General features: G+C 43.0%; 1 protein-coding gene across 1 annotated transcript in view; it reads right to left on the bottom strand.

Annotated features, from left to right (window-relative positions):
• LOC101862238 overlaps positions 1 to 19,046 on the bottom strand; it is a gene marked incomplete at its 5' end in the record, with an annotated part of 56,770 nt that overhangs the window by 35,013 nt on the left and 2,711 nt on the right. Inside the window, 4 exon segments of the mRNA XM_005090547.2 lie at positions 1,627 to 1,702; positions 11,845 to 11,888; positions 12,883 to 12,994; positions 15,170 to 15,336. Of these exon segments, the coding sequence (XP_005090604.1) occupies positions 1,627 to 1,702; positions 11,845 to 11,888; positions 12,883 to 12,994; positions 15,170 to 15,336 (399 nt within the window).

Below are 19,046 nucleotides of genomic sequence, written 5' to 3'. Positions count from 1 at the left end.
ACACACACACACACACACACACACACACAAACACATACACTACATGCACACACAAACAAAACAAAACAAACAAATGAACTAAAAAAAAAACAAGGTGTTTCAGCAACGGTGAAACCAAGCTTTATGCCTGGTACTTTAAAAAATAGCAATGATAAACATTAATCAAATTTCCATTTAAACAACAATGGAGAGGAATGCCTGATGAACAGGAACAAATTGTTAAGTATAGTCATGCATGTTTTAAAGAAATAATAATATACGACCAATAAAATAAATTGAAATTCACAAAATGCCCCAGACCATCTATATCTTGTGCCACCCGATCTCTTTCTCTCTTTCAATTTTTGTCTCCCCTAACATCGTTGACCTCTCCAGTGGACAAATTGAGATGCTCATTCACCTGAGGTAACTGGAAATCTGCTGACTTGCTGTTGGTTCATAACACACCCTTCTTATAGACTGTCTTCCCTTCCCATGTCCTCTACTCCAATATCTTCACTTGGTATGGGCTCGGTATCTCAATCAACATGTTTTCTTGAATTTTGGAATATCCTTTTTTCTCAAGATCATGTTCCATTATGGGCTCTCCTTAGCTATAGATTTGTACCCTTTGCTGAGACATAACAATAATACAATTCTTATTAACAGTGTGAAATCATTATTTTTCAGTTTAAGGTTAAACATGTTTTTTATCTTTTAGACTCAAAAGAGATTAGTTTCTTGATCTCCGAGAAAAAATAGCTTAGCTAGGCCTAGTCAAATTTTAGTACAATAAAATAGGCATAAATAGTCATATCTAACTGTGCAAGTGTTTAAAAGCAGCAGGGAATGTCAAATTGACCGCTGCTTATAAGCGTGTAACTGACAGATACACGCTTAGAGCGAAATCGTTTATCTCGAAGCAGGGACTGATGCGCGTCTAGGGGCACCATTCGCTTGAACAAATCATTACAGTCTATTCGTGTAATAGACTATGTCTGGCTGGAAAAGGCTTACAAAGTACATTGACAAATGAATTACTGCACAAATCATGATTTGTATGAAATCAACAAAACTCTTACCTTTTATGCGTAAATTGTGGCATAAGAAGACAAAATGTGAAGCTCCGATGTGAACTTCAGCATGTTTCCAGTTACACGGATAGAGTGAGAGAGGGAGGCTGTACTTTTGTCGAGGTGCGATTAGAACACTTAACCGTTTGTGCTGTTTATAGTGCATGATGACCTCCCATATAAATAGAAAATATGCTGAAATGGCTTCTGACCCGTTTAAAACAAATCCGTGTCGACCCAATTGTTCCAGTTACACGGTTAGAGAAAAACACAGTTGGTATAATATATTCCTTTGCACACAACTCACCCTTTCATATCCTGCAACCATATACTATATTTCACATTTACCTACAAATCTCAGTGACACTATTAAGTTTAAAGAAGATGTAGCCGCCAGGCCACTGATACAATCTGAAAGGACAGGACCCTTTTGCGCCATCAACAACCAAAAAAAGGGGAAAAGAGAGTTGTACTGCGGTATTCAGTCAAGGATTTAGAACTGAAATAACAATACAAGTAAAAAAATTGAAATTTCGAGTCTAAACACATAAATTAATTTCTGCGATTAACTTACTTCATTTTCCATTCGGGGTGAGGTTGAAATTTTCCCGAACGTCCACTCAACTGGATTACAGGCCAATCGCAAAAATCTGTTAAATTATAAAAATCCTAAAGTTATTTTGTTCAGAAATGAGACAATTCGCACTCTAGAATTACCAAATTCTATTTGCTCAGTACCTAGTTTTGAGAAATTTAACGTAAAAAATTTTGAGTTCCACAACATGTCAAGCTTTTTCTAGTACACAGTTCTTGGCATATCTTGATAATGACTCTGAATAACCTTATAATTTTGACAGAACAGATAGAAGATTTGGTCTCTGACCTCATGGTCTTAGTAACTGAAAACGGCCAAAAATGTCAGATAAAACTTTGTAATTCTAAAGTAGCAATTTGTCTGTTGAAACATTCAAAAGGTGACGTAGATCATAAATACTACATTTGAACCAGAGATTTTAAAAATCCTAATGACAGTCAATATCTGCAAAAGAAAAACCTGGTAAAAGGGGCATCACTCAGCATAAAATTGGGCTACATACCTTTTTTTCGAAAGTCAGTCAAAAGGACAATTTTCAATAAATGCGCACGACAGCTCTTGGCAAATGTGGCGTTTACCAATTTTGATGATGCAAGGCTTATGTAGGTGTTAAAAGGTTTAGGGGCACAACCAATTGTCACTAGGATGACATTTACAAAGTTGACATTCACAAAGGTGACATTCACAAAGGTGACATTCACAAAGGTGACATTCTTGAGGGTGAAATTTAGTAGTATAGGGTTTTACGGCGCTCGCAACTGCGTACGGTCATTTGAGTGCGCGAAACACAAGTTGGTCTTGTTCACAACAGTTCGTTGTACGGCTGGCTTGGGTCAGTAGTTAAATCTTATAATGTTTAAAAACCAGTGTAAATATACATATATTTTCAATCTAAAACAATTTTTTCTAGTTGACATAAAAATTTTAAATAGTACAGTTTTACTTTACAATTTGCCATAAAGGCCAATGGCCTTCATAAAATTCAAAATTTTGCTGGGACCAACGACGGAAAAAAATGTCTTGCAATTTCTTGCATTTATAACATTTCCTTCGGATCTCTCCAAAGTCTAGACATTCGGTTAAGATGTGTCTAACGGTAAAATCTGTGTCGCATCTGACACAGAACGGCTTCTCATCTCCCTGTAGGAGGTATTTGTGGGTCAGGGCCGTGTGTCCGATGCGCAATCGAGTAAAAATGACTTCGTCTCTTCTGGAGAGGTCCGAAGGATTTCGTTGTTCTAGTTTGGGCTTTATTTCATATAGTTTATTTTTTTTCTGCTTTTCCCAGTGACTTTATTTCTAAAGTCAGTCTGCGGGAGAGTGTTTGTCGTTGATCCCAGCAGAAGGGATGAAGCTTTCTTCACCAGGTCGTCTACCTGCTCGTTTCCTCGGACGCCCACATGGCTAGGTATCCATGCGAACATGATGTTTTTTCCGGTCTCGGATAGTGTGTGAATTTTTTGTTGTAGCCTAACTATTTTTGGGTGTAAGAGTGTGTAGTTTGTGAGTGAGGTGATGCAAGACAGAGAGTCAGAAAGGATTAGGAAAGATTTGTTTGGAGAATTTTCTACGGAGTCCAGTGCCATGTCAATGGCAGTGGCCTCCGCAGAGAAAATGGAGGCTTCAGGATGGAGTCTCCACTGGCGTGTACTGTTGGAAGATAGGGCTGCGGCGCCCACTTCATTGTCTTTTTTTAAGCCGTTCGTGAAGATGAGCTCCGCACCAGGGTATTTATCTATTAGTTTTTTGTATTCTGCTTGAAAAGTTTTGGTGTTTGTGCTTTCTTTGTTGTGTGTGGTCAGCTGTAAATCTACTTTTGCCTTGGTGAGGTGCCACGGAGGGAGGTCGGGGAAAAGAATTTGTTGGATGTCTTGTTTGGAAAAGTGTAAGTTTTTGAGGTCCTCAAGGATTCTGAGGCCGAAGGGTTTGATGAGTTTTTCGTTGTTTTGGAATTTGTTCATGGTTTCTGGGTTTGTTTTAAAAATGCTGTTGTGCGCTGGATTTTCCGGTGTTGAGCTCTGTTTGTAGTGAGAGTTGTGTGCGTCTGAGTGAAAGTGGTGGTATGTTGGCCTCGGCCTGGAGGCTCTCCACCGGAGAAGTGTGGAAAGCCCCCAGAGCGAGGCAGAGTCCTTGGTTCTGTATTGGGGCAAGCATTTTTGAGATGTGTGGTTTTGCCGATCCGTAGACTTGACAGCCGTAGTCAAGCCTGGACCGGACAAGGGAGATGTACAAGTGGAGAAGGTGTTTTGAGTCCCAGCCCCACTCCGGATGCGATAGAATTTTCAAAGCGTTTAGCGCTTTCTGGCACCTCACACGAAGGTCTTTGATGTGTGGTATGAATGTGAGTTTTTTGTTGAAAATGACGCAGAGGAAACGAGCTTGGTCCTGGACGGGATCCTTTCCCTGTATAGTGTCAAATTCGGCTGCAGCACACGTCTGCCTGTTCAGCAGAAGTGTACTGCAACCGTCTTTGACAGGGAGAACTTGAAACCGTTATTGTTTGCCCACGTTTCGAGTTTGTGCAGCTGCGTTTACAGCTGCCTTTCCATAGATCTCAAATGAGGATTTTTTTAAAGGCAGCATATCAAAAAGTCAACGTATAATGAGCTGTCTTTGTTGTTTTGGAGGGTTTTCACTATGGAATTTATTTTAATTTCTAATAGGAGAGGAGAAAGGATGCTCCCCTGGGGGACTCCTTCTTCCTGTTGGTGGGGGTCTGAAAGGGAGGATCCGACACGAACCTGGAAGGAACGGTTCTTCAGGAAGTTGCCAATGAAGGCAGGGAGGTGACCTCGTATGCTGAGTGCATGCAGTTCTCGAAGAATGCCGTACTTCCAGGTTGTGTCGAAGGCTTTTTCTAAGCCAAAAAAGATGGCGATCATGTGGCCTCTTTCAGCGAATGTCTCGCGTATAAAGGTCTCCAGGCGGACCAGGTGATCCAGAGTGGATCGAGTTTTCCTGAATCCGCACTGGAGACCGCTCAGCGAGCCCGTCGTTTCCAGAATCCACATGAGTCGCCTGTGAATCATTTTTTCAATCAGTTTGCAGAGACAGCTCGTTAGTGCTATTGGTCTGTAATTGGATGGGTGTGTGTGGTCTTTGTTTGGTTTGGGTATTGGAATGACAGTGGCGAGACGCCAAGACTCCGGAAAGGAGTGCGACCACCACATGTCGTTGTATATGTATAGTAGGAGTGTGAGTGTTTCTGAGGATAAGTGTCTAATGATCTGGTTGTGGATGTCATCCGGTCCCGGGGCTGTATCGCCCAGGTCTGAGATGCACGATGTTAGTTTGTCTATTGTGAAGTCTGCGTTGTAGGTTTCAGTGTTGTTTGAGTGGAAGTTTAGGTGTTGTAGTTTGCTTGGGATGAGTTTTTGGCTAGAGATGTAGCTATTGTGTTTGCAATGTCTACTTGTGTTTCAGCTGTTGTTCCATCCGGCCTCTGGACGTGCCGAATGGTGTCTGTGCGTCTACCTAAGAATTTTTTAGCAATTTGGAAAACTTGATTGAGTGGTGTCTGGCTGTTGATTTTGGAGATGTATTTTTGGAATGATTGTCTTTTGCTCTCCCTGAGGCATCTACGTGCCTCAGCTCGAGCCTTTAAATAAAGTATCTTATTTTCTATGGTGGTGTTGTTGACGGCTCTTCGATACGCTGCCTTCTTTTTCTTTACTGCGTCCTCACATTCCCAAGAGAACCAGATCTTGTTCCTCCGGGGTTTTGTTTTTGTTTTTGGAATGTGATTGTGGCATATTTCTAAGAGTTTTTCGTGAAATTTGTTGTAGTTGTGGTCGAAATTGGGATTAAGAATCTTGGAACATTGATTGGCAAACCCGTCCCAGTCGGCTTTTTTGAAGTTGAAGCGTTCTGGGATCGGGTCGTTTTGGAGGCTATTGTTTTTTAGGAGAATTGGGAAATGATCCGTACGGTCATCCAGCACAGACCACTCAAGATCTGGGACTAGTTCAGGGGTACAAAAAGTAAGGTCAAGGGATGAAGTGCCATAAGTGGCTCTGTTTCTGAAAGTTGGGGATTTATCATTTAAGAGACAGATGTTATTTTGAAATAAAAAGTTTTCTATTATTTTACCTTTCTGGTCTATAGGTTTGTCTCCCCAAAGGGGGCTGTGGGCATTGAAATCACCTAGTAAAATAAAGGGTTTTGGGAGCTGGGACTTTAATTCATTTAGTTGGGTTATTTTGAGGGGGTAATTTGGTGGGATGTAAACTGAGCAGATCGTGATTGGTCTGTGCAGGGTGACCCGTACGGCAATAGCCTGGAGGGTCGTCTTAAGATGTACTTGTCTGTGGAGTGTGTGGTTGTCGGTGTAGATGGTGGTACCACCGGAAGCAATCTGGTTCTCCGTGTGAATGTGATGGTACGCAGTAAATCCTCTTAAGTCTATGGTTGAAGCCGGGGCGAATTTTGTTTCTTGAATACAGGCCACCCGTGGGCACAGTGTGGCCTGTAAATGTTGCAATTCTGCAATGGAAGGTCGGATTCCGCCGGCATTCCATTGCAGGACCGCCATTATGAATTTTTACTTTTTGATTTGGAGCACTTAGGCCCCGGCTTCGAAGAAGCACTCTGACTCCTCCTTACGGGGGAGGCAGAGTGTTTTCTAGGTTGCCGTCCTGGATTGGACGGCGGTCTAGTGGGGGATTTGGAGGAGTGACAGACTCCGCCCTTCCCGGGGTCAGGCCGGGGAGGGGGGTCGGAGATGTCATCCTCCGTTGGTAGTGGGGGGAGTGGAGGGGTAGAGGGAGGTGGAGCAGACAGAGGGGGCTGGGGAGAGGGGGGAGGGAGTACCTCAATCTCCATCAGAGAGATGGGTTGTGAGGTGGAAGAAGAAGAAGAAGAAGAAGAAGAAGAAGAGGGAGTAATAGAGGAGGGGTGAGGGGGAGAAGGGGGGGTGGAGGAAGAGTCCATCCCATTCTCCCCAAGAACCCCAAAGCGGTTAGTTAGTGGTACCTGGAAGGTGGGTACTACAGTTTTAGGAGGAACCTTTTTGTGTTTCGCAGTAAGTTTCTTGTTGACCGCGGGTTCTGGGGGGTCGACAGTGGAAGCACTGGTCGACTTCGTGACTGGCCGGAGTACGCTTGCGTATGACCGGCCAGGGACCGGGGTCATACCTGGCGGGCAGACAGCTTTTCGGGCTTCTTGAAAAGAGCAGCCATTTCGTGCTTTATACTCTTGGATTGCGCGTTCTTGAATCCAAGTCGGGCAATCCTTGCTGAAGGCTGTGTGCTGGCCTTGGCAATTTGGGCAGCAAGGACTAGCCTTGCATTCCTTTTCAGGATGCCCAGTCTTGCCGCAGCGAGGACACACGGCTGCACGTCGGCATCGCGACTGACTATGGCCGAACTTCTGACACTGAAAGCAGCGTAGAGGGTTCGGCACATAGGGTCGCACGTCCAAGACCAAGTATGATGCCCGAACGGTGGCTGGAGGGCGGCACGAATCAAAAGTTAGAATTATTGTGTTCGTTTCTAGCGTGGACTCCCCCCGCCGAATAGTAATTCGGCGGGCTTCGACCACACCCTCACAGTTATCCACAATATCTTGGTTGGAGCAGCCCTTCAGCTCATGGCTGCGGACCACGCCCTTCGACTGGTTAAATTTCTGGTGTCGCTCGGAAACACAAGGAACACCACCGAAGGTCGTTATCTTTTCAAGTCCGGCCAGTTCATTATCCGATGCACACTTGATGAGGAGAGCACCAGAGGACAGTTTCTGGACATTCGTAGGAATGTATCCCAGAACCTGTCTTAGAGCATCTCCTATCTTAAATACATTTAAGTCAGTCATCGTTTTCTGTGCATCGGTGCTGCGGATGGTCAAGTACGGCTGCCGCGGAAGCTCCCTGAGAGGAGGGAGGGCAGAGGCAGTCGTAAAGGTCCTTTTTCCTTTAGTAGTTTGTTTGCTCGGCTCGGCGGCCGCACCCGCTTCCGGGAGCCGAGACTTTTTAACGTTGGGAGCTGGGGAAGGGTCTTTTTGATTTTTAGAATCCATGAGAGTTTTCTATTTGATTCGACTCCGGGGCTCCCCGCCCGCCACGGAGCCCAACAAGGGGACACATAGCTCGGATAACCAGAGCTGTGCCAGGGCTACCCCGGAGCTATACTCTCAACGAGAAAGTACGTGACCCTCCCGTCAAGATTGACCCAGGGCTTGATGGGGTTTCAGCTCTCAACCGATTGAGTGGCATGGGCCGTGCCACCCTCCCGTCTAAGAGGAAAACCTAGGCCAAAGAGGTGTGTTGGCGAGGGACAGTCCGTGGACTGATCTCACCTCAACCGCCAGGTACCCGGTTTCCCTCCGCACGGGTCGCACCTCACGGTCAACAAGGCGCCCACTCTGTGGGATGGGTGACCTCTCTTTTTGCTGCACATGAGGTCAGCGGTGGCAGGAGAGACAGAAGAAGAAAGAAAGAAGGAAGGAGAAGAGGAAGATACACCAAAGTAGGTGTCGCATCCGGATCTCAGAGGATTGGGGTCCGAGTGCGACACCTCGCCTTTGAAGGGGTTGCACCTTCTGCAGACGAAGCAGTGGGTCTATTTATATCCCCCCGACCCACTGGGGGTAGCCGGCATTCCATTGCAGGGCCGCCATTATGACTTTTTAGTTTTTATTTTGGAGCTTGGAGGTCCCGGCTTCGAAGAGACACTCTGACTCCTCCTTGCGGGGGAGGCGGAGTGTTTTCTAGGTTGCCGTCCTGGATTGGACGGCAGTCTAGTGGGGGATTTGGAGGAGTGACAGACTCCGCCCTTCCCGGGGTCAGGCCGGGGAGGGGGGTCGGAGCTGTCTTCCTCCATAGGCAGGGGTTTGTCTGCTGGAGGGGTAGGGGGAGGTGGAGCAGACCGAGGGGGCTGGGAAGGGGGCTGGGGAGGGGATAAGGCCCACCTCAAACTCCATCAGAGGGATGGGCTGTAAGGTGGAAGAAGAAGAAGGAGAAGAAGAAGAAATGATAGAAGAGGGGTGAGGGGGAGAAGAGGGGGCGGAGGAAGAGTCCTCCCCGTCCTCCCCTAGAACCCCATAGCGGTTAGAGAGTGGCACCTCAAAGGGGGTTGCCACAGGGATAGTAGCGGGCTTTTTGTTCTTAGGCACAGAGACTTGCCTGTTGACCGTGGGCTTTGGGAGGTCGGCAGTAAAATTACTTGCCGACCTCGTGACCTCCTGGGCTACCTTTGAATACGACCGGCCAATGACTGGGGTTGTGATTGGCGGGCAGCCAACCTTACGGGCCTCCTGGAAGGAGCAGCCATTTCGCGCCTTGTATTCCTGGATGGCGCGTTCTTGGAGCCAAGTCGGGCACTCCTTGCTGAAAGCTGTGTGCTGGCCGTGGCAATTGGAGCGACAAGGACTAGCCTTGCATTCCTTCTCAGGATGCCCGACTTGCCACAACGAGGACACACGGCTGCGTGACGGCACCGTGACTGGCTATGGCCGAACTTCTGACACTTGAAACAGCGCAGAGGGTTCGGCACATAGGGTCGTACGTCGAGTACCAAGTAAGATGCCCGAACGGTGGCTGGAGGGCGACACGATTCGAAAGTGAGGACAATCGTGTTCGTTTCAATAGTAGTCTCCCCCCGCCGAAGAGTAATCCGGCGGGCTTCGACCACTCCCTCACAGTGCTCCACAATTTCTTCCATGGAGCAGCCTTTCAGCTCATGACTGCGGACGACGCCTTTCGAGCGGTTGAATTTCTGGTAGCGCTCGGACCTACATGGAATACCGCCGAAGGTCATGGTATCCAGGAGTTTGGTCACTTTGTCTTCAGTTGCGCACTTGATGAGGAGTACACCAGAGGACAGCTTCTGGACATTCGTAGGAATGTATCCCAGAACCTGTCGTAGTGTATCTCCCGTCTTGAACAGATTCTGATCAGTGATCTTCTTCTGTGCGTCTTCTTTGCAGCTGATGGCCACGTACGGCTGCTTCGGAAGCTCCCTGGGAGAAGGGAGGAAAGAAGCAACGGTAAAGGTCCTTTTACCTGATTTAGAATTTTTGCTCGGCTCGGCGGCCGCACCCGCTTCCGCGAGCCAAGACTTTTTGTTAACGTTAGGAGCTGGGGAAGGGTCTTTTTTTAATTTTGATTCCATATGAAATTTATTGTTGATTCTACTCCGGGGCTCCCCGCCCGCCACGGAGCCCAACAAGGGGACACATTGCTCGCTGTGCCAGGGCTACCCCTGAGCTATACTCTCAACGAGAAAGTACAAGACCCTCACGTCAAGATTGACCAAGGGCTTGATGGGGTTTCAGCTCTCAACCGATTGAGTGTCATGGGCCGTGCCACCAGGGTTGGGTTGATTTAAATCAGTTGATTTTTAAAAAATTTAATTCAACTTGATTTTTTAAATAAAAATCAATGATTTAAATCACTTTTTTTTAAATTTATTTTTATTCAGTTTTTACATATTTCAACATTCAGAATTCCTTTCCTTGGTTTCATAAAACAGATATACGGTTCAGTAAACTAATATATTCATGCTTAAAAGTCTGCTTTCCCTCCTTTCACTGTAAAATAATACAGTATTCAATTTACTTTTTTTTCCATAATTGAAATCAGAGCTGGGTTGATTTAAATCAGTTGATTTTTTAATATTTTAATCAACTTGATTTTTTAAATAGAAATCAGTGACTTAAATCACTTTTTTTTTAATGTATTCAGTTTTTACATATTTGAACATTCAGAATTCCTTTCCTTGGTTTTATTAAACAGATACGGTTTAGTAGACTAATATAATCATACTTAAAAGTCTGCTTTCCCCCCTGTCACTGTAAAATAATACAGTATTCAATTGACTTTTTTTTCATAATTGAAATCAGGGTTGGGTTGATTTAAATCAGGTCGATTTAAATCAATCGATTTTTTTAAATTTAAATCAACTTGATTTTAAAAATAAAACTCAGTGATTTAAATCACTTTTTAAAAATGTATTCTGTTTTTATATCTTTAAACATTCAGAATTCCTTTCCTTGGTTTTATAAAACAGATATAAGGTTTAGTAGACTAATATAATCATGCCTAAATGTCTGCTTTCCCCCTGTCACTGTAAAATAATACAGTATTCAATTTACTTTTTTTTATCATTATTGAAATTAACATTTTCTTTTTCTTTATGGACAAACACAAGCATGCGCGCGCGCACACACACACACACACTGTAATAAAATGCAAGTTTATCTATACATAATTAACCCCCCCCCCCCCCACCCCCTTCCTTTTAGACTGACATTTTCTTCATTTTTTGTCTGTAGCCATGATATAATTCACTGATATATATATATATATATATATATATATATATAGCAGATTAAGGCTTTCTTTTGCGGTTGCTTAAATTAATCATAAGTTAAAATAAAGAAAATGCATTTTGCACTAAAAGAACATACTTTTAGAAACCCAAAATCCCAAACAGTGTCGACATTTTTTTTTTAAATCCAAAAAATCACAAAAATCATATTTCAATTTTAAAAATCTTGATTTAAATTTTAAAAATCGATTTTAAAAAATCAAAAAAATCACCAACCCTGCGTGCCACCCTCCTGTCTAAGAGGAAAACCTGGGCCAAAGAGGTGTGTTGGCGAGGGACAGTCCATGGACTGATCTCACCTCAACCGCCAGGTACCCGGTTTCCCTCCGCACGGGTCGCACCTCACGGTCAACGAGGCGCCCACTGTGTGGGATGGGTGACCTCTCTTTTTACTGCACTTGAGGTCAGCAGTGGTAGGAAAGATAGAAGAAAAAAGAAAGAAGGAAGGAGAAGAGGAAGACACACCAAAGTGAGTGTCGCACACGGATCAATCCCAGAGGGTTAGGGTCCGTGTGCGACACTCCGCCTTTGAGGGGGTTGCACCTTCTGCAGACGAAGCAGTGGGTCTATTTATATCCTCCCGACCCACTGGGGGTTGGGGTGAAATTTACTTGGGTGACCTTTTTTTGGTGAAAGTGTCATATTTCAGGAACAGAGCACATTAGTATCTGTGCCTATGGTCAGTTAGTCTCTTCAATGTTGAAAATAAAAGTAAGTTCAATCCCCACATGAAAGAGTTTACTTTATCGACTATCTCTGCCTTTCTTTTATAATGGTGTACCCTACTCAATTAAGTTTGGCCCTAACATGCAGAGTTAATGGTCTAAACACAAATAAAGGTAAAAAACAAAGTGAGAATGGCACAAAAATTTACCTGTTGCTTTAAAGCTGAGCCAGAATCCAGTAGTGAACTCCAGCCTGAAAACAACCAGCACAGAATACTAATTATTTCCACGCAGAGGGATATCTGAGACTTCAAGCGTACTACATGTGAGGTATTGTAGTGAAATCTGGCGCTCATCAAAATAATGAAATGGAAGAAACTGGCATTTTTCCAAAGGTTTGGCAGTTTTTATTAATTTTTTTTTCTCTTAGGTCAACACCTGTTCTGTCCATTCAAAAACATTTCTGTGTGAATTTTATTGAAAAATTTTGATTAAAAGCACACACAAAATGTAAATTCTCACTCTTCTAGAACTCTCAAGCTATGGAAATCACAAAACTTTGGTGGCCATTTGCTCACTAATTTTACCCCTAAAACCAAGCAACCTCCCCTCCCCTACCTGCTTCAGTTGCAAGTATCTCGACCTCTGTTAAAGATAGATGGGTATTTTTTTTTTCATCAAAAGCAAGACAATTGAACAAGCTTCAAGATGATACTAATAACTCTACATGCCCGAAAATTGACGAGCGCCTGATACCACCAAGTTGTGACACACTTGTGTTGTAAATCTATCACACCCAAATAAACATTAAGCTTTTCTGGTCACATATTTGAACAGAGGGATTGCCCCGAGTCTGAATTTCAAGTCTTTTCCTTTCAGAACATTTCTATTCATGTTTTGTTGTTGTTTTGTTTGGGGTTTGTTTGGGGGGTTTTTTGGGGGGGGAGAGGAGATATGTCTATATTACCCACTGATTTTTTTTCTCCAAAACTTTCTTACCTAAAACACAATATTCGTTACCATTTCATACAAGGACACCTTATAGTAATACAAAACATAAAACTTTTCTTTACGTAACTTGCATCATTCTTCAGAATTCAATTTCAAACATTCGTCAATGTAAGCAAAGATTTCTTATCAAATTTTCTCACTGCAGTGCACCACTGCTTTATCAGCAACCAAATTCCACTAGTGCCAGGATTAAATTATTGTTCCTCTTCAGAAAATGTTCCATAATACAGTCTTACCTCCGATTCAACAAGACAGTGACCACATCGCTTTCTTTATTGAAAATTTGTGAGGCGTTACTTCTGGAGTCCCTGCATCCCATGGTGAGGTCAAAGCAGGAAATGTTAGGCCCTGAAAATAGGAAATTTTGAAAGTGAACTTTTCAAAGTGCATGGAGAGTTCTGGCAAGTTTGGGACAAGCAAATATATATATATGCTACATCTTTACATATTGCAGGAAAGATTAGACCATATGGAGTAGCAAGTAATCAGATGAATTTGGACGATAACAAGAGGAAAGAATTTCTGATATTATATTTGAAGCAAAACTGAATCATATGTCCCTTTGGTCTTCAGAAATTAACTAGAAAAGCAAAAAAAAAAACACTCAAAAACAACAAAAGTAAGTCGCCTGTCCCTGTCATCCTTCAGTTAAAGGATAAGACACAGTTGAAATCAACATACTCAGCAAAGCAAATAGTTCAGCCATGGTGAAAGGTCTAATTTCCAGAGAGGACAAGACAAGAGTAGCCAATTGTAAGAACAATGGAAAGAAGGGAGAAGGCACTGTTAAAATCAACATAACCTAATGAAGCAAATAGAAGCCAAAGGTGAATGGTCTTATTTCAGGAGGGGACAAAACAAGAGAGACTTAACTCATTCGCTACGAATTATTTTCAGCTTGCGGACGAATTTTTTTCGGGAGGGCAAAATGAGATGGTGACTAGTGCGCAGTTCACACATCTTTGGGGCCACAAATTCAAATAAATATCAATATATTATGTACCAAAATTTTCAGTATGGTTTGTAGAATACATCTGTAATGTTTAATAGTGTATTTTTCAACTTTGGTTCCTGTAAGAGGCGATTATGCAACACAATTTTGATTGGATACGGATAAAATTTTAAAATATAAAATTAATCATCTTTGGTGAAACTCAAAAAATATATTTGCACCTAGTCAAATGATACATCAAAATAACCACAAATGAATATAGAACAGGAAAATATTGAAACATTTGCAGTTATTTACATACATTCCATAAAATTTGTACATTTGAATCATAACATCCCATATTGAACTTTTTTTATTTTTAATGTATAATCTTGAAAAAAGGACAAGATGCAATCACAAACAGAAAAAAAAACACTCGTATCACATATGAAATTATTAAGAATTTCATTTGGAATAAACCTATACATGTCTTGAGTGGTACTTTTAGAGTAATTTCACTAATAAATAGTGATTTCGAGGAGAAAAAAATATTTTGACAATTTAGGTCTAGCTAGATCTAGCCCTGAAAAATATTAACTTCTCAATAACAGACCACAGGCAATTTGAGTCCAATAGTATCAATATTCTAAAGAAGAGTCCTACATTTCTTTAGTGAGCAAAATAATCATACATTTTGTTGTATAAAAGTACTAAGACTAGTGTCTGGGCTATAATTTGGGCATCGCGATAAAACAGAGTCGCTTAAACTTCGAAATCGCGATTCAAAACAGAATCTAAACTTCAGTGGAAACGCTTGACCCGGAAGTCAATGTTATATTATAACCTTTATTTTAACATTGATATGTGGATTGGAACAAAATCAAAGCTAGAGTTATTGGTCGGTTCTCGAGCCGTCGGGGGCGACTTGTCGTACGGAAGACACTTTCGCCGCACCGCTCACCACGGTGCGGTGTAGCGAATGAGTTAAGGAAAAAGAACACTTGAGACTGTCCAAAACCATTGTTTCACAGATAAAAAGCACGTAGCTGACTTTTGCACAAACCACACTAATGAGACTATAAGCAGAACTGTAAGAGACCGAAGAGAAAAGTCCTACCGTTGTGTACGGTGAGCACATCAGACACCTGCATTTTGTGAAATGCTTAAATGTATACATTTGTCTTAGTAAGAGTTTTACGGCACTTGCAACACAATTAGGTCATATAAATGCCCAAGATTAGAGGTGTTACAAGAGAGCAATAAACACAAAAACGGAGGAGAAATAAGGACAACAGATGTTTAGTAGGAAAGAAGGAACAAACCACGCTAGAGCACCTGCCAATCACCCACAATGGTATCCGTTTAACACCCCTTGCAAAACTATACAGTTATTTCAGAGTCAGAATATGCAAATTTAAAGTCCAAATCCTGAGCCAAATGGGGCAATTCACATAAAGTGCCCTTCCCATGGACACAATAACGAACAGAGCTGAGCCTTAAACACCCAAACCAGCAATCTCACTACACTACTGACACCTCACACCTACACCGAGTACAAACTCTGTGTCGTAAAGACCAAAGAGATATCCTACCATTATGGACGGTGACCCAGTCAGATACTGGCATAAAGGACAGACTAGGCCTGCTTGAACCAAATCCTTGCTCTTGAAAGTGGCCCACGTCAAAACTTACAGCCTCCACTTTGATGCATTTCTGGTTTGCTGACTTTCTGATTTGAGTCACATACTCTGAAGAACTCCTGATAATGATAAGATAATGAAACATTCCTTTATGAAAATATAAGCAGTGGGAAAAAAAAACCTGTTTTAATCTTTCCTGTTAATCACAGCTTCAATGGCATGCTGTACACTATGTATATAAGTTATGTGTACATAAATGTTCCAGTTACTTCTTCTTTAAGTTATAAAACAGTATACAATACTTACCGACATCCAACTCAATATGCCTACAACCAATTCCACTAACGCAACAATTGATGGTAAGCGCAGTGCAACTTAAAGGGGTGGGCAGCAGCAGAAAGTTGTAATTTGGGTCAAAATTATCCATTTTGAGATATGCGCATTTTTGGATTCTCCCAGTGCTTCCAACAGAAAAATCCTAAAATGGAGGAAAAATTTATGGGAGGTCTGGGGGCCAAGGGTCCCCGGAAGTCGACGAAAATTTGTAATTGAAGAGCTAAAATTTTTTTAAAGAGAATGACACGTCTCACTCTCACTCTCCATCTTATTTGAATAGAATTTGACTACGAGTGGTGGGGGGGCCCATAGTTTTACTATGGGAGAGCAAAGAATACACCTGCCGTGATACAGCGTGTTGTAAGATGCGACTAAAAGTGCAAAGGTCTGGTCGCCCGAAAAGTGCGAGTTTGTGGAGGGTCAACTACCCAACCCAGTAAAAAACAGTAAGTTACAGAAACACGGACAAACACAGCTTTTTATTTTTTTATCTTGGGAGACGGAGGAGCTTCTGCATCAGCAAGAACAATGAAGGACAGCGGACAAAGCCGAAAGGACTCTTCTGACCCGAAACCTTCTCTGTCGAACAAGTCTCTCCGGATTGCGTCGTAGAATGATCGCACCTTGTATGAAGCAGGAAAGAGTTTTCAAGTAGTACAAGAGATGAAGAGATACAGGCTGAACATACTAAGAGTCAGCGAAACACACTGGGTAGTCTGGACAGAAGCAGCTCAGCTCGGGGGAACAAGTGTTGTATTCTGGGAGGGAAGACAAGCACCATGCGGAAGGAGTGGGAATCATTTTGAATTAGTATGCGCAGAAGTCACTAAGAGGATGGGAACCACACCGGGAAAGGATCATCATGGCTTCATTCACTACAAGGAGCAAGAGAATCAACATGAATAAAGTCCAAATCTACGCCCCAACAAATGATGTTTTAGATGAAGACAAGGATACCTTTTACAGCCAGCTCCATGGGCTCATTGACAAACTACCAAGGAAGGATGTCAACATCATAATGGGAGATGCCAATGCCAAGATCGGTCAGGACAATGTGGGGTATGAAAGAATTATGGAATAACATGGGTTGGGACAAATGAATGAGAACGGTGAGCGACTGGCAAATATATGTGCTTGCAACAGTTTTGTAATTGGAGGCTCTGTTTTTCCCCCACAAGAGGATTCACAACGCTACATGGGTTTCGCCAGATGGAGTGACGGAGAACCAGATAGATCATTTTTGTATCTCTCGTAGGTTCAGGCATTCACTGGAAGATGTCAAAGTACAGAGAGGGGCAGATGTTGGATCGGATCATCATCTTCTGTTGGCAAAACTCAAGCTTTGACTCAAAAAGCACGGAACCAGCACAGGAATCAAAAGAACAAAGTTCCAAGTAAGTCTCTTGGACGGACACAAGAAAGAAGAGTTTCAGCTACAGCTGAGGAACAGATTTCAACCTCTGGCTGATCTTGGCGGAGAGGACACGGAGGTGGATACACATTGGACCAAGGTCAAAGAAGTCTTTACATCAACATGTCAAGAAGTACTCGGTGTGAAGAAATAGGAGCACAAGAAATGGATTAGCCAACACTCATTTGATATGATTAGGATAAGAAGACAACTGAAGGTAGAAGCGAATGCAAGTAGAACAAGAGGATCAAGAGCGGATGCATTGGAGCCGTACAGGACAACAGCTAAAGATGTCACGAAATCACAAAGAAAAGACAAGGAGGAATTCATGAACAGGCTGGCAGAGAAGGCAGAGGAAGCAGCGGTAGGAGGGCACATGCGAATCCTATACCAGATCACAAGGACACTTGCAGGAAAATACGGGAAACGTGAAGTACCAGTAAAGGACCAAGAGGGGAAAACCATTTTTGGAAAGGAAGCTCAGTCTAAATGATGGGTAGAGCATTTCAACAGTCTCCTGAACAGACCACCACCGAGTAACCCACCAAACACCCTGCCAGCAAGAAATGAGTTACCAATCTGCTGTGATGCTCCTTCAAAACAAGAGATTCTGGATGCCAATAAGAAGCTAAACAAAGGTAAAGCGGCCGGTCCTGATCAGATTCCACCTGAAGCCCTAAAAGCAGATGCCAATGTGACGGCAGACGTCCTCCTCCCACTGTTACCAGGATTTGGAATGAGAGCAAGTTCCCAAAGGATTGGAAAGAAGGACACCTCATGAAGCTTCCAAAAAAGGGGGATCTCAGCTACTGCAGCAGCTACAGAGGGATCACTCTTCTCTCAATACCAGGTAAGGTCTGCAACAGAATCATTCTGGAGAGAGTCAAGACAGCAACGGATCCAAGACTACGGGATGAACAGGCTGGTTTCCGGAAAAATCTCTCAACCACTGACCAGATTGCCACGCTGAGGATCATTGTGGAACAGTCCCTGGAGTGGAACTCCCAGCTGATTGTCAACTTCCTTGACTATGAGAAGGCCTTTGACAGTAAAGAGCGAGCAACACTATGGAAGATAATGAGACACCACGGAATCAAGGACAGACGCACAACGAAAGGAGCAGGTCACAATAGAAGGAAAGGCACTAGAAGACGTTGAATCCTTTTGCTATCTTGGGAGTATAATTGACAGAGAGGGAGGAACAGGTGCTGAAATAAAGTCCCGCATTGGAAAAGCACAGGCTGCTTTCATGTCTTTGGATAGGATTTGGAAGACCAGAGATATCTCACTTCGAACAAAGCTGAGGATTTTCAATTCAAATGTGAAGTCTGTCCTGTTATACAACATGTGAGACATGGAACGCATCACAGACTTGCATAAAGAGGACCCAGGTTTTCTTGAACAGGTGTCTAAGAAAGTTACTGAGGATCAGATGGACAGACAGGGTCACCAATGTGGAAGTGTTAAGGAAAACAAAACAGATCCCAGTCAGAGATGAGGTAGGAAAAAGGAAGTGGCGATGGATTGGACATACTCTCAGGAAGTCAGGCAGATGCATAACAAAGAAAGTTTTGGACTGGAATCCACAGGGTAAGAGATCAAGGGGAGGACCGTGTGGAACCTGGAGAAGAATCACAGAAATCGATGTACAGAAAAGTGGGAAGACATGGAATAACATCAAGAGGCTAGCACAGGATAGAGAAGAGAAAGGTGGAAGGTGTTTGTCCGTGGCCTATACTCTGGTGTAGGGTGAAGAAGACAATGATGATGATGACGACTACGAGTATGATTTTGTTTTTACCCAAAAACATGAGTGGAAATCTTTGAAGTCAAGACAAATGACTATGTGTAAAAACTGTTGGTCAGTTAGGGGGAGAAAAAACAAACCCTTCCGGGTACAGGATTCCATCCCACACTCATAAATAAATAATAATTGTAAGACTTCAAACACAGACACGCTGTCTATTCCGCCATCAGAACTTCCAACAATGTAAGGTAGATTAAGCTTGATATAACTTTACAGCATGGTCTCACAAAAGGCAACTCAACATTAATCTAGAGAGAAAGTCAGAAACCAGGGGG

The sequence above is a fragment of the Aplysia californica genome, unplaced genomic scaffold (genome assembly GCF_000002075.1).
Source record: "Aplysia californica isolate F4 #8 unplaced genomic scaffold, AplCal3.0 scaffold00019, whole genome shotgun sequence".
Lineage (NCBI taxonomy): Eukaryota > Metazoa > Mollusca > Gastropoda > Aplysiida > Aplysiidae > Aplysia > Aplysia californica.
This window is presented reverse-complemented; position numbering and strand designations above follow the sequence as displayed.